The sequence below is a fragment of the Salmo salar genome, chromosome 08 (assembly GCF_965601325.2).
Source record: "Salmo salar chromosome 08, fSalSal1, whole genome shotgun sequence".
Classification (NCBI taxonomy): Eukaryota; Metazoa; Chordata; class Actinopteri; order Salmoniformes; family Salmonidae; genus Salmo; species Salmo salar.
The window spans coordinates 7385851-7407291 of NC_138298.1; the positions used below are offsets into that span (position 1 = coordinate 7385851).

At 44.8% G+C, this 21441-nt stretch overlaps 2 protein-coding genes across 3 annotated transcripts; both read right to left on the reverse strand.

Annotated features, from left to right (window-relative positions):
• Window positions 1–459: 459 nt before the first annotated feature.
• Window positions 460–12506, reverse strand: LOC106609891 (transmembrane protein 132D). Of its 2 annotated transcripts, XM_014208929.3 has the most exons (12): window positions 11636–12506; window positions 11199–11464; window positions 10698–10921; window positions 10290–10499; window positions 9329–9873; window positions 8553–8705; window positions 8032–8227; window positions 7557–7700; window positions 4502–4704; window positions 2784–3003; window positions 2410–2601; window positions 460–2241 (listed from the first exon to the last, which is right to left on the reverse strand). In XM_014208929.3, exons 2-12 carry the CDS (start codon window positions 11449–11451, stop codon window positions 1345–1347), a joined length of 3237 nt encoding a protein of 1078 aa, XP_014064404.2. In that variant the 5' UTR covers window positions 11452–11464; window positions 11636–12506; the 3' UTR covers window positions 460–1344. The 2 variants fall into 2 exon arrangements, with proteins under 2 accessions (XP_014064404.2, XP_045578642.2); XM_045722686.2 differs by having other exon boundaries at window positions 11199–12506.
• Window positions 12507–15965: 3459 nt separating this feature from the next.
• On the reverse strand, window positions 15966–21149 carry cd5 (CD5 molecule). The gene is made up of 6 exons (XM_014208960.3): window positions 20885–21149; window positions 17956–18372; window positions 17559–17675; window positions 17019–17069; window positions 16561–16629; window positions 15966–16262 (listed from the first exon to the last, which is right to left on the reverse strand). Exons 1-6 carry the CDS (start codon window positions 20985–20987, stop codon window positions 16183–16185), a joined length of 837 nt encoding a protein of 278 aa, XP_014064435.1. The 5' UTR covers window positions 20988–21149; the 3' UTR covers window positions 15966–16182.
• Window positions 21150–21441: the final 292 nt, after the last annotated feature.

The following is a 21441-nucleotide window of genomic DNA, read 5'->3' on the forward strand; positions in this document are numbered from 1 at the left end:
TGTAGGCCGTCATTGTAAATAAGAATTTGTTCTTAACTGACGTGCCTAGTTAAATAAATACAAAATGAAGCCACTGATTGTTCCTACTTGGTTGCCACATGGGAGTTGGAAATAGCACTCTGTTAGTGAGCTCTACTGGCCAGGTTCATAGTCCAAGAAACACCTGGAGGTTGGTGTTTGAGGCAGACAACCTGCTTGGGTTGGAACTAGTTGGAGAGTATTTCCCAGTACAAAGTGCTCTGTGGCACCCAGCATCAGTTGGAGGTAGCTGGATACATGACATCTCTAAGGCATCCATATGGGCCAGACAGCTCTCTCTCTCTGGCCATATCAGAACAATACCTCTGGGTGCAAACACAGCCAAACTCTGGACAGATTGACTGATAAATTAGACCAGATAATTGTTCTTTTGTTTTTAAGTTGATCAAGGAATCAAACTATTTCCTAATTATCACTAAATCAAATGGAAAAATACATATTTTATTGTTAGGATGTCATTTTAAGTTAATTTACAACCTTTGCCAAGCAGGAGAATAATGAGTTTCACATGAGTTATTCTATAATGTGTATTTAGTGGGTTTTCCTTTTGGTTGATGAGATCAACCAGAACAATATCATGTGCAGGAATAGATTTGCACATTCTGGTAACATGCCCCAAAATCCCAGTTTTTACGGAAATCCCAGTTGGAGAATCTCTGGAATCAGGAGGGAATAAGCATGTCGGCATCCTACAACTGGTTTGGGGAAAATTACCAGGATTTTGCAACCCTATACTATTCCGTCAATAGGCCTAAAAGGTCTTGATTCATTCCGTATCACCGAAGTTCAGCGCTACAGCGCGCTTGAAATGTAAAGGTCGTTTCCGATTGAGCTGACACGTGCAGTATTAATCGTGAATTCAGTCTCCGCGAACGTGGGAACGCTGCCTTTAAAATTCAATTGCAATATAGCGGTGAACTTCAGCGATACGGATTGCATTGAGTCCTAAATCGAAAAGATATGACAGCCAATTGTATATGGATGAATGTGAAACAATACCAATAAAATAAATATGGCAGATATGTACAGTCGTGTACGTGCATTGTTTCTGGACACATATTTAACTTAGACAAACATTCAGAAATAAATAAATAACTGAGAAAAAGACTAGCCTACACGAAGATGACCTTGTAAGACGTTAAGATACATTGTTGGTGACACTGTACAGTCAATTTTCCTAATGATGATTTTATCAACAACCTTTCTCTCCTGAATAAAATGGCACCGTATTCCCTACATAGTGCACTACTTTTGACCAGGGCTCTTAACTCTTAAAAGGATTAAGGTGCCTATTCGGATGCAGCCTTAATGGTCAATGCTTTGATCTGACTGCCCCTCTTTCTCTTCTGGAATAGTCTCATGGAGTGATATTACCCTGGGGTACGATGTTATTTTGTCGATCTTTTCTGCAACATCCTTTGCCTCCTCCTCTTTTCCTTCCTCCCCCTCTTCCTTCACCACTCCCTCCACCCCCTCCATGTTCATGTCCTTCCTCGTCATCCTCCTCACCCTCAAAGCGCAGGGCAGACAATTCACCAGGAAGAGGAGTACGGAGAGGCAGAGAAGGGAGAGAACTGCCCCGACACCCAGCCCCAGCTCTGTATCCTCCGGTTTCTCCTCCCTCTCTCTCTCCAACCCGGGAGAGAAGAACACAGCGCTCTCTTTGTGATTCGGGGTCAACACCGCTCTCTCCAGGTCATTCCTGGCGATCATCCCATCGCCGGCCTTGTCATAATAGTCGTCACCTTTGACGGTGGTGACGTTCCCTATGATGATGTCATTGTCCAGGAAGTTGCTGTACTTAACATCCCTGTCCGATGACTCCACCAGCATGTCCGAAATGTCAAGCAGCTCAAAGTCCGCCTCCTCGCTCCCCATTGGACGAAGGTCCGAGTCCAGGTTCACCCTGATCCAGCCTGATCCTTTAGCCAGCCTCTTGGTCCCGCTTCCTTCCTTCGAATTGGCCAGGTCCCCGTCAACGGAGTTCGTCATTGGCTTGCAGGTGGTGACCAGGAGTTCCGCTTTCAGTAAAGGCCCGCCCCCTTCGCCCTGTGCGACGACACGCGGCGATGGGCCGGGCATCACGGCAACCACGGTCTCTGCCAATGAGGAGAGGCGAAGGGCGAAGGTACCACGGCTGAAGGTGGGGAGCAACGTGGCGCTATCATCGCTGAACTGGAGCCAGACACTGATGGACGCTTCCTGGTGGAGAGAGAGCGAGAAGGACAATGAAGATAAGGAGGGGGGGAGAGAAAGAGAGAAACGTTCAGTGTCATACCATTGAAGCAAAAATGTCCCACTGAAGTTACTGTTATGTAAAACTAAAACGTTTTAGTGAAGTTAGTGGGTCAAGAAAAACACTGAACTCACCTGCCCATGCTGGTAGAGGATGTTGTATGCTGTCACGGTTGCCGTGACAACAGCAGGATGGGCAGGGCTTGCATTGATTGACATACCGAGTCCTCCCACAACCTGCACGGAGAGGTCACCTGGGGTCACGTGTTCAGAGGTCACGATGACATCACAGCTACCCAGAACACCGTCCCATTGGCTTGATATGACCTGAGAGACGAGAGAGGTGCCAATAAATGTATTGGCTGTTTGTGTCTTGTTCAAGTTTACTTTCCATAGGTAATACATATATTTCAGATTTCATCATTTGTAATGACTATCCCTCAACTAAAATTCACCACGCTATTCAAAATACAACATCATATTACTTGTTCGTATCACATGATACTCACATGAACTGAAGTTTTCCCCGGGTGTAGACCAATCAGATTGCTCTGCTTGTCGAAGACCGCCACGCGAGGATTCTCTACCCTCAGCCAATTACGGACCATCTCTGTGGCATCCACAAACCAATCAGAGGAGCCCAGCAGGTAGGTCAGCTGACCCTGGCCCCCCTGAGCACTGAACTGGGCCAGAACCTGAACCGTGGACCTCTGGTACACTGGAGAACAGCTGGGGAGCAGGGAAAGAAAGGGAGGGAGGGAGAGAGAGGGGGGTATGAGAGAGGGGGTGGGGGGTAGAGAGAAGGATGGATGGATGAGGAGGAGAGAGAGCTATTACACAAATCTGAATGTGGCATAGAAGCTGGGTAAAACCAAAAATGGAGACATCATAAGCTTTAATATGTTGAGGGTTCGGGTAAATTCCATTTCAATTCCAGTCAATTCAAAAAGTAAACCAAACTCCAATCAAATTCCAATTTTTCCTCATGAAAAGCATGCAGATAATTGGAATTTTGGTGTACTTTCTGAATTGACTGGAATTGAAATAGAATTGACCCCATTTGACCCCTGGTTGAGATGTGACAGCAAGTCATAATGATAGTGTTTGAAATGTTGAGTTGCCATCTAGGAATTAGAGGTGGATAATGCAGAGAGCCTATTTTAAAGCTCTGGGTTAGGGAATTAGTAGTCTCTTCTACTAGCTGTTTGCCTGAAGTGTTTGTACGGTGAATGAAGCTTTTTGGCAGTAGACCAAATCACACCTTATTCCCTATATAGTTCACTACTTTTGACAAGGGTTCATATGGCTAAGGTAAAAAGTACTGCACTATATAGGGATTAGTGTGCCAAGTGGAACACAAGCCCTTCAGTGTTCTACCAGACATTGCCAGTGGTGTAAAGTACTACTTATGTCATTTTTTGGGGTACCTGTACTTTACTTTACTATTTCTATTTTTGAGAACTTTTACTTCACTACATTCCTAAAGAAAATGATGTACTTTTTACTCCATACATTTTCCCTGACACCCAAAAGTACTCGTTACACTTTGAATGCTTAGCAGGACAGAAAATTGTACAATTCGCACACTTATCAAGAGAACATCCCAAATGCTTTGTTTTTAAATTATGTCTGAGTGTTGGAGTGTGACCCTGGCTATGCGTAAAAAAAAAAGTTTTTAAATTGTGCTGTCTGGTTTTCTTAATATAAGTATTTTTTTTTGTATTATTTGTACTTTAACTTTTGATACTTAAGTACATTTAAATATAAATACTTTTAGACTTTTACTCTAGTATTTTACTGGGTGACTTTTACTTTTACTTGAGTAATTTTCTATTAAGGTATCTTTACTTTTACTCAAGTATGACAATTGAGTACTTTTTACACCACTGGACATTCCTGGTTTGGTGTTTCAACCTCCTGCTCGGTCTTGAGACAGACAAAAATGGATTAGGAAAGGAGATTATGCTAAAAGAAGAACATATTGCCAAGCCATCATTGTAAATAAGAATTTGTTCTTAACTGACTTGCCTAGATAAATAAAGGTTAAATAAAAATAGATCAAAATGGGAGTTCCAACTGTTCCAATCCCCATCGTTCTATCAACTGATTTAGGAATCTTGATGTTAATGACATGGCCATGTCTAATCCTGCTTTTATGTAATTCCTGCTCAATGTGTCTTCATCTTTCTCTAAACACACGCACGCACACACGCGTACAGGGACTCACCCGTTCTCCGTGTAGTGGTTCCAGCCCTCGATGGCGCTCAGCTCGTTGTCGGACAGTGTGACGCGCAGCGGGACGACAGGAGCCCATACGGACAGACACAGGGACCCACTGAGCGTGCCCAGGAGAAACTCCACCCCTACACAGGTGCTGCCCACCCCTGATTCACTTCCGTCGACGAAGAGGGTGGAGCAGTCGCTTGACACCTTGTTGAATAAAGTCAGATGGTGATAAAGGGAGTGGAGGATTGTGTGTCAAATCAATCTAAACAAATGAAATTGTATTTGTCACATGCTTAGTAAAACAACAGGTGTACACTAACAGTGAAATGCTTACTTACGGGCCCTTCCCATCAATGCAGAGAGAAAAATATACAAATAATAACAAGAGGAATAAATCCACAAAGAGTAATGATAACTTGGCTAAATATACAGGGTACCAGTACCCAGTCGATGTGCAGGGGTACAAGGTAATTGAGGTAGATACGTACCTATAGGAAGGGGTAAAGTGACTAGACAACAGGATAGATAATAAACAGTAGCAGCAGCATATGTGATGAGTCAAAAGGGGGGTCAATGTAGATAGTCCGGATAGATATTTGGTTAACTATTTAGCATTTTTAAGGGTTGGGGGTAGAAGCTGTTAAGGGTTCTGTTGGTTCCAGACCTGGTGCATCGGTACCGCCTGCCGTGCGGAAGCAGAGAGAACAGTCTATGACTTGGGTGGCTGGAGTCTTTGACCATTTTTTGAGCCTTCCTCTGACACCGCCTGGTATAGAGGTCCTGGATGGCAGGGAGCTCGGCCCCAGTGATGTACTGGGCTGTAAGCACTACCCTCTGTAGCGCCTTGCGATCGGATACCAGGCAGTTGCCATACAAAGTGGTGATGCAGCCAGTCAAGATGCTCTCAATGGTGCAGCTGTATAACTTTTTGAGGATCTGAGGCCCCATGCCAAAATCTTTTCAGCCTCCTGTGGGTGAAGATTTCCTGTCGTGCTTTCTTCACGACTGTCTTGGTGTGCATGGAACATGTTCATTCCTTAGTGATTTGGACACAGAGGAACTCCGTCGATATGGATGGGGGCGTGCTCGGCCCTCCGTTTCCTGTATTCCACAATCAGCTCCTTTGTCTTGCTGACGTTGATGGTAGGTTGTTGTCCTGGCACCACGCTGCCAGGTCACTGACCTCCTCTCTATAAGCTGTCTCATTGTCATCTGCAAACTTAATTATGGTTTTGGAGTCATATGTGGCCGTGCAGTCGTGGGTGAACAGGTAATACAAGAGGGGACTAAGCACTCACCCCTGAGGGGCCCCTCAGTGTGGCGGATGTGTTGTTGTCTACCCTCATCACCTGAGGACAGCCCGTCAGGAAATCCAGGATCCAGTTGCAGAGGGAGGTGTTCAGTCCCAGTGTCCTGAGCTTAGTGATGAGCTTGGAGAGCACCATGTTGTTGAATGCTGAGCTGTAGTCAATAAACAGCATTCTCACATAGGTGTTCATCTTATCCAGATGGTAAAGGGCAGTGTGGAGTGCAAAAGAGATTGCGTCATCTGTGGATCTGTTGGGGCGGTAGGTGAATTGGAGTTGGTCCAGGGTGTCAGAGATGATGGTGCTGATGTGAGCCATGACCAGCCTTTCAGTGTTGCATGCTTCAGTGTTGCTTGTCTCGAAGCGAGCATAGAAGGCATTTAGCTAGTCTGGTAGGCTGGTGTCACTGGGCATCTCGCGGCTGGGTTTCCCTTTGTAATCTGTGATAGTTTGCAAGCCCTGCCACATCCGACAAGCGTTAGAGCTGGCGTAGTAGGATTCGATCTTAGTCCTCATTTGACGCTTGCCTGTTCAATGGCTCATTGGAGATCATAGCAGGATTTTTTATAAACGTCCAGATTAGTGTCCCTCTCCTAGAAAGTGTCAGCTCTAGCCTTTAGCTCAGAGAGAATATTGCCTGTAATCTATGGCTTCTGGTTGGGATATGTACGTACGGTTACTGTGGGGACGACGTTGTCGACTCATCAATGCACTTGTTAATGAAGCCGGTGACTGATGTGGAAGACTCCTCAATGTTATTGAATGAATTCCCGGAACATATTGCAGCCTATGCTAGCAAAACACTCCTGTAGCTTAGCATCTGCTTCTGTGGACCACTTCCGTATTGAGCACGTCACTGGTACTTCCTGTTTGAGTTTTTGCTTTTAAACAGGAATAAGGAGGATATGGTCAGATTTGCCAAAGGAAGGGCAAGAGAGAGCCTTGTATGTGTTTCTGCGTGAAGAGTAAAGGTGAGCAAGAGTTTTGTCGCCTCTAGTTGCACAGTGACATGCTGGTAAAAATGAGGTAAAACGGATTTCAGTTTCCGTGCATTAAAATCACCGGCCACTAGGAGCGCTGCCAAAGGATGTGCATTTTCTTGTTTGCTTATGACCCTATACAGCTCGTGGAGTGCAATCTTAGTGCCAGTATCAGTTTGTGGTGCTAAATAGACAGCTAGGAAAAATATATATGAAAACTTTCTTGGTAAATTAGGGTCTGTAGCTTATCATGAGGTATTCTAACTCAGGCGAGCAAAAACTCGAGATTTCCTTAACATTAGAGATCGCGCACCAGCTGTTGTTAACAAAAAAACATTCTTCAGGTCCAATTGATAGGATCATCTCAGACGGAGCTCATCCAGTTTGTTCTCTAGTGATCGTACGTTCGCCAATAGAAAGGAGAGCAGAGGTAGTTTATTTGCTCGCCAACGTAGTTTCGTCAGGATGCCAGCTCGTTTGCCTCTCTTGCGCCGTTGCTTCCTCTTTCGCGTCCCAGGGATTAGGGATAGTCCAGAGGTGCCGACGTCCAGAGGTGCCAACTCGTTGAAGTAGAAATTGTCATCCAAATCGTGGTTAGTGATCGCTGTTCTGATGTACAGAAGCTCTTTTCGGTCATAGAAAATGATGGCGGAGACATTATGTACTAAAAAAGTTGATATCAGCGTAAAAAAAATACAGAAAACAACGGAATTGGACAGGAGCCCTGTGTGCGTGTGTGTATACAGTGTGTAGAGTCGTGTCTGGTTACCTTGACGATATCATCGTTGGACGACTGGCACTTCACCGCCGCGGTGATGTCAGACACCTTCCCATCATGCCCCACTGCCAGCACAATGACAGGAAGTGACACGGGCTCGCTGGTCAAGATGGCCGTGTTGATGATCATGCCACTCTGTGTGTTGATGACAACAAGTTCAGTTTATTGGCCTTACTTAGGAATAAGCATAATGAGCTTTTTTAAGGCAGAAACAGTCCACCGCAACACTAAGAGATCCGTAGATGTATGGATATGTGCTGGTTGTAGCTATCACACTATCCATTAGTCTACTGCATAGTACATACAGTACATACAGGCTATGTAACAAGAAGAAACCAATTTCCCGGACTAAGAGTTCTGGACTCTTTTTTTTCCCCCCTGGCTAAGAGTTTTGGACTAAGAGGCATGTTCAATGGAGATTCTGTGTCCCGGGAAACGAACCCTGATTGAATAAAGTTCTACCTACTTCAGTTATGGGAGAGATGCCCACTATCTCTCTGTCTGTGAAGGAGAAGCTGCTCACTACTCCGCCGTGTGGTGGCGGAGGGTTTTTACGGCCTGAGTACTCTACCCGCCAGCTGGCCGATACCGTCATGGCAACCCCGAAACTCCTTCGCAAGCTGTCGACTGACAGACAGGCAACCTGCTGCAGAGCAGCGGGACTGAGGGAGAGGAGGCGGGAGGACGGCGGCAGAAGAAAGAGGGTGGGAAAAGGGGTGAGGAGTGGGGAGGAGAGAGAGAGTAGGGAGAAGAGGTGGGGAGGGTAAGAAAAAAGTGATTTGATGGAAATAAATCACATATGTTGGAATATTTAATAGAGTAACATTCTCCCACATATGTGGTATCACTTGCATGCAATTTGAATAATGTATATAGTCAAAAATGTAACCGACATGTTACAAACCGGTTCAATTGAATACGTTCCTTCACTGAGGTAATAGTGTACCTGAGTAATATTGTACAGTAATATATATGATGAAGTAATACCTGTCGCTGTCCATGTGTCCGGCCAGTTTGTGGCAGATGATGGAGATGACATCATGCTTGGAGCCCTGGGTTCTCTCCAGGCTCACAACCCAGAGGTCAGAGTTCAGGGAGCGCTGGGCAACCAGAGACAAAAGGCCTTTCTTCACCTTCAGTCTGGGATAGATACATACAGATATAGTGTGACTTACTGTTTGTCGCCCTGAATAAGAGCGTCTGGGAAATTACTCAAATGGAAATTAAGACCACTTTATTGTTCAAATGAAATTTGACTTCCACTTTTAACCCAACCCCTCTGAAAGACACATGCACAGGTTCTGGAGAGGAGCGGGGGGCTGTCACACTAGGCGCCCGTTCAGCTGTTGTTGTGGGGGGGTTACGTGCCTTGCTCAAGGGCACAACGGCAGACAATGGCATCTAGGATTTGATACCAGTAACCTTCCGGATGCCTGCTCACTTCCTGACAGATTTTTCCCGTCGGACCCAGGAATCGAAGTGGCAAACCTCTGGTTGCTGGCTCTCCTCTCTAACCGCTAGGCTACCTGCCGTCCCCAACGTACATGTACTACATACTGTATACATACTATTCATACTAGACAGATACACTGGCAATGAGAGACATGGTTTGATATGGAAATATGAATATAGTACTTATCAGTAAAAGAGAAGAACCAGCACACTGCTACGTTCCTATATGTATTTAAGTCGTCATCAGGTCTCCCTTTTAAATTTGCTGGATTATCACTTACATCACAGAGCATCACGTAACAAAGACTTACCGGATAACAACAAACTCTGCACTGAAATTGGCCCTCAGGTTCACAGAAACCCTTATTGGCTGTCCCGCTTGGACCGGTCCCCTGCAATAGCGAATCAGCACGTTGGAATCCAACCGTAGCTCCTCCTCTTCCTGTCCATTGCAACAGCCTATTTCCTCTTTGGTCCCGTTGGCCTCTTTCCGCTTACTGTACTCCCTCAGAGTCACAGATCCTATATAAAACAACTCTCTCTGAGACTGTGGTAATTTGTCTTGCACACACCTAGAGGGTGCTAGTTTGAGGTTGGATGCTGTGCCGAACAATGAGTAGAACAGCTGGATTCGGTCGCCGGCGTGAGCGGGGCTGTATCGGAGAGTGCCTGGGAAGGGGATGCCACCGGCTCCACCGACGACAACACCCTCGTGCCGTCGTCCCCGATTACGGGTGCGGTGTCGGTGTGTGTGCCTGGCACGCTGGTTGGGGATGAGGTAGGGCTGGCTGGTCTGGTCCGCCTCAAACCAGTCCTTAGGTAGGGCCAGGGTCACCACACATAGACCCAGTGGAGGCTGGGAAGGAGAGAGGAGGAATGGATGAAGAGAGTGATTGGTGAGCATTTGGCGTCATACTTTATATAGAACAGGTGTCATACTTTATACAGAACAAGTGTCATACTTTATATAGAACATGTGTCATACTTTATATTGAACAAGTGTCATACTTTATACAGAACAAGGGTCATACTTTATATAGAACACGTGTCATACTTTATATAGAACACGTGTCATACTTTATATAGAACAGGCGTCATACTTTATATAGAACAGAACATTTCAGTGTATTGGCCAGTGTAACAAAAACACAATACAACATATCCATCATTCAGAGTCCCACTAGAGTTCCAAAGAGAACTTTCAGTCCGGCGTCAGTCTTTTGAATGGTCACAGGTGATGGCGGCTAAATATAGTGTGTGGCACGAACACACCTGTGTGATACAGGAAGCCTTCTGCTCCTCGGTCTCTTTGAAGGCGTGGAGGGTGATACAGCTCCCTCTGCTGGTGTCCCCTCGCACATGGAACAACACCCTCACCCTGTACCTCTCCTTTCCTCCTTCATCCCTCTCTCTCTCCACGTGTTTAGAGAGGAGAGATGCAGACAGAGGAGGGGAGAGGGGGAGGATGGGCCCAGAGACCAGCTGAGGAGTGAGAGAAGGAGAGAGAGAGAGGGTTACACTGTTAGAGTACAGGATTACTTAGAGAGAGGGCTAGAGGAAGATCTCTGCGTTACATATTATCTTGCAACATAAAATCTATGGAACTAATTCTCCAAATGTATAAGCGGAGATCTACAGCATTCTGCTGATTGTCAAGGATCCCCATCCCAATTGATTTACCTGGCTGACAGAGTAAGGCCCGAATGAAGCCCGAACCCCAGCTTTGGAGGCTTCCCCAGCCGGAGGCACCATGAGCAGGGACTGGGTGAAGGCGAAGGGGCTGGAGTTGGAGAACAGTGGGCCAAGATCAGCCTGCGACAGGGGCAGAGCGTGCCAGGGAGGGGGGACAACGATTTTGGCCAGGAGGGAGAGAGGGAGGGGAGGCTGGGCATGGGATGTGTGTACTGGTGGATGAGACAAAGAGATCGACAGAAAAGGAGAGGAGGGAAATATTGATTGTTTTGTATCTCTTCTCTTTGGTATATTTCACATCAATTTCACACACATTTTTAGGCCTACACCTACTGTAAATCACAAATATCAGCTATTTTAAACACATGAAAAGGGTAGCAGATAAATTGTTGGTATATATATATATATACTCATAAAAAACGTATATAAATACAATAGATTTTTCATAACAAACGCATAGATTTTTGGAAGAAAAATAACCTCACTCACCGAGTACTAGGAGCGAATAGAGCACAAGCGCCTTCACGCCCTCTCTCCCCCACGATGCACTGGGGCAGCTGAGCTCACCCATCACTGCACCCCCGAAGGATCCCGAAAAACCACACAACCTCAAAAGTGCCATAACATCCTTACAGCTCTGAGGTGTTGAGAGGTGCTGCGATGGTTCAGGTTCACACACGTTCAAAAAATGCGTCCGGGGAGTAGGCTTACATTGGCCATACATCCAAAAACTGTCGTTCATAAACCAGTAGGTCCTATATCATCAACATCCTCATGAAACGGCAGGCTCGTTAGTGGTTGATAAAACAGTGTTTTACTACATGGACCACATATACACTGACAGCGCCTCATATAGTTACAACTATCAAAACTAAAACGTGACATATATTTTACATCATTCTGCTGTGCTTAACAACATAACTCACCTGGCAGGTGTTGTACTCTCATGACCCAGAAATAATATACCCTCTGATGCTTTCCTTCTCTTTTCTTTTTTTCTCTTCACTCGATTCTCTCTCTCTCTCTCTCTCTCTCTGTTCTCTTCTCTTCGGCACCTGTGCTCACTCTGAGTTTCTCTTTATTCCAATGCCATGTTTGTTCGTTTCTCTTTCATGTTCTGTTATCGTATGTTCAGGGCTTCAGCTCCTGTTCGCTGTTCCAAAGTTTATGTTAAAGCGAAGTCTTCTTTAGTTGGTTGGTATCTGGTGGTTGTAACGGCAGAGAAGCTTATTCCAAGTCCAACGCAGAGAGATTTTAGAGGTCATGAAAACACTTTAAAAAAAAAATTCAGTTCTTGTTCTTCCCCTTTTCTTGGCAGTTGAGAATTCTTTCTCTCTATTTTTTTGGTGGATCTCTTTGATCTTTAGGTCTTTTTCGATGTGATGCTCTCTCTCGTTTCCTCCCTTTCTCTCTGTGTGTGCCAGATTCACACAATACGGAATTATTCATTTGAAACGGTGAATAATCCCTCTCCCTCTACCGCATCCCTCCCCCTCCCTTCTCCTCTTTCTTCTTCTCCCGTCTTTCTTACGTACTCCCCCCTTTCTCTGCAAGATTGATTCGCCCTAAAGTTTTTAGCTAAGCACCCCCCTTCCCCCACTCTTTATCGCTCCATCCATCCCCTGCTCTCTCCTCTCTTCTTTTTTTTTCAGCTAGTGGCCAGATTGTTTTATATCTTTTTATGTTTTCTCTCTCTCTCTCGCTCTCTCTCTCTCTCTCTCTCTCTCTCTCTCTCCGTCTATCCTTTACTAATCATGGTTTGATTAAATGACATATCTGTAAGTGAACCCGCTAAACCTTCCCCCCCCCCACCTCTTCTCCTCTCCTCCTTGCTTTTCCCCAATCCCTATCTCCCCCACCACTCTCTCCCCCACCACTCTCCCTATCTCCCCCACCACTCTCTCCCCCACCACTCTCCCTATCTCCCCCACCACTCTCTCCCCCACCACTCTCCCTATCTCCCCCACCACTCTCCCCCCCACCACTCTCCCTCTCTCCCCCACCACTCTCTCTCTCTCCCCCACCACTCTCTCCCCCACCACTCTCCCTCTCTCCCCCACCACTCTCCCTCTCTCCCCCACCACTCTCTCTCTCTCCCCCACCACTCTCTCTCTCTCTCCCCCACCACTCTCTCTCTCTCTCTCCCCCGCCACTCTCTCTCCCACCACTCTCTCTCTCTCCCCCACCACTCTCCCCCCCACCACTCTCTCTCTCTCCCCCACCACTCTCCCCCCACCACTCTCTCTCTCTCCCCCACCACTCTCTCCCCCACCACTCTCTCTCTTTCTCTCCCCTGTCACTCTCTCCCCCACCATTCTCTCTCTCTCTCTCCCGCCACTCTCTCCCCCACCATTCTCTCTCTCGCTCTCCCCCACCATTCTCTCTCTCTCTCTCCCCCACCTCTCTCTCTCTAACTATGGTATTACCATCATTTCCCACCACCGTATAAACACCCACTGTTCCATGTTTTCATGTTACTTCTCTGATTCCCCCATCACAGTTCAAATGGTGTCTGATGGTGTCACACCGTGATATCATAACTGCGACATCATCATCTGACGGCAGCCATTACAGAACACAGGTAGTGTACACACAAACAAAACTGGAGGTGGGCGGTTGAATATCTGTCTGGAAACATGTTGAGATGAGAGGAGGATGGATCGAAACTAAAGGGGGAGAGAGAGGAGGAGAACAAGATAGAGAAATGCGGAGAGATTGAGAGGACTCAGAGAGAGTTGCTATATTCATTTAATTCGGGATAGTTTTGCTCCCTCTCGCCCCCTCTCTCCGCATTTCTGTGCAGTGACACACCTGTAATAGGCCAACAGAAGGGGCTTAGGGACAATGCCTGCGCCCCAAATTGCACCCTATTCCCTACACAGTGCACTAAGTAGAGCACTATATAGGGAATAGGGTGACATTTGAGACGTAACCCACGTCCCCGACACGGCTGGATTAGTGTAAAACCCATAGCATTACGTTTCACAAAGCTTTCTCATATTACTAGTACAAACACTCCCAGATGTCTTCCTGGATCCATCTGTTTTTCTCTTCGTACTGCCTCCTTTCTTTTACCCGGCATCCTCAAGCTTCTTCATTTACTTCACTGACTTCATTTCTCTTTTTCTCCCGTTCTCTCTTTTCTTAACATGTTTTAAAAAAAAATTGATCTTGGTCAAACCAAATTGTATTTGTCACGTACACAGATGAGCAGACGTTAAAGCAGCTGCAGTGAAATGTTTACGTTTCTTGCTCCAGCAGGGCAGTATGTGTCTAACAGTACAATATGAACACACAAATAATCACACTAAAAAAGTCAAAACAAGAAATGAAGAACTATCACAAGAAGCAGTATAAGATGAGGTGTTATTACATCCTAATAACTTAATCATCTTTATTTACATGGACTGGACTTGACCGAGTACAGATATTTCAGTGAGTGTGTATACTGCATGACATGTGTGTGAGTGAGAGTGCCATTTTAATATTTGGATGCCTGTTAAAGCTCATCATGGGTGTTGTATTTTGTTTGTACTCACTCACTCAATGTGTCAAAGTGACTGTATTTACAGCAGGTTCACTTGATCATACTTCAGTTTTTCCATCCTCTCTCCTCTTTCTCTCCCCTTTCTCTCCCTTCTCTCTCCTCTCTCATCTCCTCTCTCTCTCCTCTCTCTCCTCTCTCCTCTCCTCTCTCCTCTCTCATCTCCTCTCTCTCCTCTCTCATCTCCTCTCTCTCTCCTCTCTCTCCTCTCTCCTCTCCTCTCTCCTCTCTCATCTCCCCTCTCTCCTCTCTCATCTCCTCTCTCTCTCCTCTCTTTCCTCTCTCTCTCCTCTCTCTCTCCTCTCTCTCTCCTCTCTCTCCCCTTTCTCTCCCCTCTCATCTCCTCTCTCTCCCCTTTCTCTCCCCTCTCTCTCCTCTCTCATCTCCTCTCTCTCTCCTCTCTCTCCTTTCTCTCTCCTCTCTCTTTCCTCTCTCTCTCCTCTCTCTCTCCTCTCTCTTTCCTCTTTCTCTCTCCTCTCTCCCCTCTTTCATCACCCTCTCACTCCACATCTCTCCCTCTTTCTGAGATAATCTCTGTGTGTAATCTGTTGTCATCTGTCATTGTTCCTCTGACGGGACAGATTTAATCGTCTAGTCTAGCGTGACCTGACAGAGAGGAAGACACAGAACTACACCCACACACTCTCGCTCACAGACACACATATTATGTTACACACTGCCCTGCATGCACTCACATGTACACACACACACACACACATACAATGTATAGTTGTGTGTGTGAGAGAGAGAGAGAGACTCATGCATGCACACACACGCACGCACGCACGCACGCGCATGCACACGCACACACACACACACACACACACACACACACACACACACACACACACACACACACACACACACACACACACACACACACACACACACACACACACACACACACACACACACACACACACACACACACACACACACACCGTGACCCCACTCTCCAAGGGTGTCTCAGGGGGAATGGGAGATGCAAAAAACATTTCCATTTCACCACAACCTCTATAGGTTGCACTCTTGTACATGTGTGAAACAGGACATGTATAAGCACCCTGTATTTGACCTTTTGACACACACGCACACACACGTGGAAGACTGACTGCGGCTCGGTTTGCCAGACAATGTTTTTCTACAATAAGATGGCGTCAGCACAATCTTCTCCACTTCAATTCCAGACAGAAAACATTCTTTCATTCAACTCAAAAGAGACATGAAAAGATGCGGAAGAACAAGCTCCTCTACAACAATAGTCTTATTTTGAGAAAGTAAATGAGAAAAATGGAAACACGACAGCCAAATGAATAGACAGGAAGATGGAGAAAAAGAGGGGGATTATGAAGAAAGGAACGACGGATGGAGGAACAAGAACACAAAAGGGTGATGGAGGTTATTTGAGGATGAGAAGAGCGACAGAGGTGTAAGGTGAACATCAATTTAGAACTAGAGAACGAGGGGAACGGCAGTGTGACAGAAATAACAGAAACAGGATGTTGGTGTCAACGGCACAGGAAGCCACATCGTTGCAGAAATCAGAAGTTTGTGCGCGCGCGAGACCCCTCACTCATCACTTCTATTGTCTCTACATCTTTTTTTATCCCCCTTTCTTTCTCACAACATTATTTTCTCTCCCTCTTTCTTTCATCCTGCTTTTCATTGCCTTCTTGTGCATCCTGTTCACTTATAAGTATGAGGTCCCAACGTTTTATTCAACAACAAACTTTACATTTATTCAATAAAAGAAGTGAATGATTGAATTACGTACAGAAACCCCCCAAACAATGATATTATGTGCTTAAAAAATATTACATTTAGCATAAAAAAATAACAAAATATAAAAAATATTATAAAATATGAAAAATACATGTACAGTATATTGTCATAGCGGATGAAGGATATGACTGATGATGATGATGATGATCACAAGTTATAAGAGTCATAGTCACTGTTTCTGTTAGACGAAGGCTCTCGGCTGTTGTTCACCGTCAGCCTCTCCAATCCTGGGAGAACGAGAGGGAATGTAACGCTTTAGGGTCCAGTACTAAACCTGAGATACCTTTGCATGCGTCATTCAAAGTTTGTGTAATTCACACAATTCTCAGGTTAGGCTTCCGCCCGTGTTAACAGAAGAGTGGAGAGAGGAAGAGTGTGTGTGTGTGTGTGTTTGTGTGTGTGTTTGAGTGTGTGTGCGAGTGTGTGTGTGCGTGTGCGAGTGTGTGTGTGCGTGTGTGTGTGTGTGTGTGTGTGTGTGTGTGTGTGTGTGGTGTGTGTGTGTGTGTGTGTGTGTGTGTGCCTCACCAGGGTAGGAGTGTCTCTTGTCTGTGTTGTCGTTAAGTTGGAGTCCAGCCTTCCCTCTATGGTAGGAGACTGTGAGACAGACAGACAGACAGACAGACAGACAGACAGACAGACAGACAGACAGACAGACAGACAGACAGACAGACAGACAGACAGACAGACAGACAGACAGACAGACAGACAGACAGACAGACAGACAGACAGACAGACAGACAGACAGACAGACAGACAGACAGACAGACAGACAGACAGACAGACAGAGACAGAGGGGAAGAGGTGGTTATGGATTACATCGCTTGCCAAGATATTGCATTATTTGAGAGAGAACAACCGAAATCTGTGTGTGTGTAACATGAACTCATCAACTCAACGCCTTATTCAACGACTCCACGTCTCTCCTACTTAGGCCTGCACCTTGGCCTGGTGGGTGTGCGTGTGTCTACGAGTCACTGACTCACCACTTTGGCTCTGCGTCGGTCCGATCCACTGACTCTGTCTCTTGTCTGACACTGAATCACAGACATTAACATGTTGATTAGAGGTCATGTGAGAATGTTATATTACCAACGCACAATACCGAGATAGCATGCCTCAATGACAAAATAAACACTTGATCCGTAACTGACAAAATATGAATAAAATAAATGCCACATGCCACCATACCAACCCTGGTATCAATATGCTTTTCTTTTCTGCAATGACCTGATGACACATTATTTGATCAACTGCTATTGGATTGGTCCAAGCACTGTGGACTTTTTTCTTTAAGTACTTTATTGCAGTCATTTAAGTGCTTTGTTGTCATCCTAAATGTATGTTCGTGTGTTAAGTGTTTAGATCTGAGCCCGTTACCACACAGCATCTCAGAGTAAAAGTGCTGATCGAGGATCAGTTTGGCCTTTTGGATCATAATGAATACGAGTACATGGACAGACCCTAGATCAGCACTCCTACTCTGCGACGCTTCGTGGATACGGGCCCAGGTCTCTGGTACTCACGTCTCCTACGGAGGGCCTTGAGGGAGGGCTGCCCGAAACGCACCACCAGCACCACCAGCACCAGAACACACAGCAGACCAGTCACCACCTTATAGCCCACTAACTGATCTGGGATGACTGGAGTGGACAGGAGATGAGATTCATATTTAACCATGACTTTACTAGGCTGGTCCCAGATCTGTTTGTACAGTCTTACCAACTCCTATGGTCTTTTGGCAAGACAACCTAAACAGATATGGGACCAGGCTATTGTTTTACAGCACCTTATAAAACATTGACAAAAATATATGAAAAGTGTACTTACAAAGATATTCAAGTACATGTGTGGTATTTAAACCCACTGTCAGACACTTAGAGAAATATATGCAGAAAGGACGCACAAACATACAGGACTCACCTTCGCATTGGATCCTCAGTGTTGTACAGGGGTTGTTGGTAACACTTCCATTCATATTGATCTGGTAACCCAAAGTGTTAGGATTGATCTTCGTCCACTTTGGGGAGCCCTCACAGCCCTTCCTGTTACACAACCCTGCATGTTGAAGGCTACGATGGGTCAAACTGTTAAAGCAGAGTGGTAAGGAATGAGACGAGAGGAGAGACAGGTGTACGTCCCCCTTACAGGACGTTTCTTCCCATTTGACCTTGATAACACCCAGCGCAGGTGGCGGAGCCTCGGGCTGGGTCGGAGAGGAACAGGAAGTGGAGATATTACACACACAGGAAGTGGTGGGAGCAGGGGGACTGGTGGTAGCAGGAGTGGAGTTGGATGGTGTGAGAAGTTGGGAGGTGGATGCCTTGATTTCATTGGTTACTAGAGAGAGAGAGAGAGAGAGAGATTATTCATACCACGGAAACAACAACAAAGAAAGTAAATTGGTATCTTGGAATCTATATCAACCAAAAATATTTTGATTTGATTTTTTAAAATCAATATTACATGTCATGCCGTAGGTACTAATCACCAAGGCAGTCTAACGGGCAATGTTTGGCCGCCTGCAGCGAGGACTAAAATTGGCCTGGATTAGCCTAAACCCTCTGTAATCTATCAATTAATCCAACAAATTAAGGAAATGCTCAATGGATAAATGGATGATATTTACTACTACTACTACTACTACTACTACTACTACTACTACTACTACTACTACTACTACTACTACTACTACTACTACTACTACTACTACTACTACTACTACTACTACTACTACTACTACTACTACTACTACTACAACAACAACAACAAACAGCATCCTATAGTGTACTACCTTTAAGCAGGGCCCATAGGGAACAAGGATGGGCATAAATGACAAAATACAATTACAAAATACGATAAAGATCAATGTATCAACTACAAAATACTTGTATTTAGAAATGTATTTTATTAAAATACATGTACTTTGCTTTTTAAAATACAGAAATACACTTGCAAGTAGCCGGCCCGAACAGCGTCAACATTCTCAGTAACAGTTACAGAAATGTCTTACGTGCTGTGACTGTGATCATGTTGCCTAGTCACTCTACCTATATGTACATAGCTACAGCGCCTTCGGAAAGTATTCAGACCCTTTTCCTTTTTCCACATTGTGTTACGTTACAGCCTTAATCTAAAATGGATTAAATAAATACAAATCCTCATCAATCTACACACAATTCTCCATAATGACAAAATGAAAACAGGTTTTTAGAAATGTTTGCAAATGTAGGGACTGGGAGACTAGTCAAGATCTAGGGAAAGATGAACAGGGCAAAGAACAGAGAGATCCTTGGTGAAAACCTGCTCCAGAGCGCTCAGGACCTCAGACTGGGACGAAGGTTCACCTTCCAACAGGACAATCACCCTAAGCACACAGCCAAGACAATGCAGGAGTGGCTTCGGAACAAGTCTCTGAATGTCCCTGAGTGGCTAAGCCAGAGCCCGGACTTGAACCCGAGAGACCTGAAAATAGCTGTGCAGCGACGCTCCCCAGCCAACCTGACAGAGCTTGAGAGGACCTGCAGAGAAGAATGGGAGAAACTCCCCAAATACAGGTGTGCCAAGCTTGTAGCGTCATACCCAAGAAGACTCAAGGCTGTAATCGCTGCCAAAGGTGCTTCAACAAAGTACTGCGTAAAGGGTCTTATGTAAATGTGATATTTGTGTGTAGATTGATGAGGGAAAAAAATCTATTTAATCCATTTTAGAATAAGGCTGTAACGTAACAACATTTGGAGAATGTCTTCCCTGTGGCTCAGTTGGTAGAGCATTGTGTTTGCAATGCCAGGGTTGCGGGTTTGATTCCCACGGGGGCCCAGTACAAAAAATAAAAAATAAAAGTAAATAAAAATATGCATGAAATGTATGCATTCACTACTGTAAGTTGCTTTGGATAAGAGTGTCTGTTAAATGACTAGAATATAAAAAAAATGGAGAAAGTCAAGGGGTCTGAATACTTTCTGAATGCACTGTGTCTCAATTGCCTTGCACATCGACTCGGTACTGGTATTCCCTGTATATAGCCATTTTTACTCATTATTGTTATTCGTTTTTCCCTGTGTATTTATTCCTCGTGTCACTCTTTATTTTTGTTATTTATATTTTATCTTTAACTCTGCATTGTTGGAAAAGGACCCGTAAGTAAGCATTTCATTGTTGGTCTACACCTTTTGTTTACAAAGCATGTGACAAAAACAAATGTATTTTCTTTGATATGTTGTTGTTTATCTACTTTAGTTGAATGCACTGAGTGTAAATCACTCTCTATAAGAGTGTCTGCTAAATGACCAAAATGTAAATAAATATGTGAAAATGAACATACCAAAATTATCTGCAAAGCACACTGATTATTATTGGCCTTGTTTCGGGTTGAACTTAATTAGAATAATACTCAGCATCCTTTGCAATTGTACAATTTCACATTTACATTTATATTTAATTGATTTAGCAGATGCTTTTAGTACACCATAGTGCCATCAAAATGCTGATACCAATGCAGGGAGAAAGGGGGACACAAAATTGTGAACCGCTATAAAACAAATGGTATAGAAAAGTATTTTGAAAATAAAAATGACAGCTCTCGAAAGTATCTTGTTACAAAATACATTGGAGTTTAGCCCAGTTAAATACACATTTTAAAATACTCAGAAGTAATTGAAATACATATATCAAATACATGTAACAGAAATACTGCCCATCTCTGATAGGGAATAGGGACGCAGCCAATGACTACACTTCTGCTGCTTCAAGTTCAACTGTCAGTGTCAGTATAGTGTATCCGAACATGAGAAAATGGTGTATCATAATGGACTCACGGATAACACGAGACTCTATTTAAATAAAGACTTACCAACATTCAGGGCCAGGATTGTAAGTACAAGCCTTCTATTCATCCTGGAGATGACCAGCTTGAGAAAAACAGGGGAGAGAAGAAGAGAAGAGAGACAATGCATGCAAAAACGACAGAAAGACTGAAGAGAGAGGAAACGGTGCAGAAGTCTAAACTCCTCGCTCTCCTTTCTCCCCACCCTCTCTTTCTCTATCCATAAAGCCTTCTCTTCATCTTCGGCGTTTGCTGCTTTTCTTCTGCAAGATTTTCTGCAAACTTCCTCACTTCAAAGACAGGTACAAAGAGAAAGAGAGAAGAAGAAAAGAAAGAAGTGAAATGAAGAAGAGTGGAGGATAAGTGGGAGGAAGGGGCAGAAAGAAAAATGAGAATTCTTCACCTTTAGACATTTTTGTTGAGTCAGGTCATGACCCTGATTTTCATACGCCTTCCAACACCTGTGCACCTGTGTGTGTGTGTATGTGTTCTCCAATAGATCATGGTACACACCACTGCCAGGTACACCAGTTGTTTGCAGCAATATCCCTATTATGAGTTTGATTCCTGCATAGGCCACATCT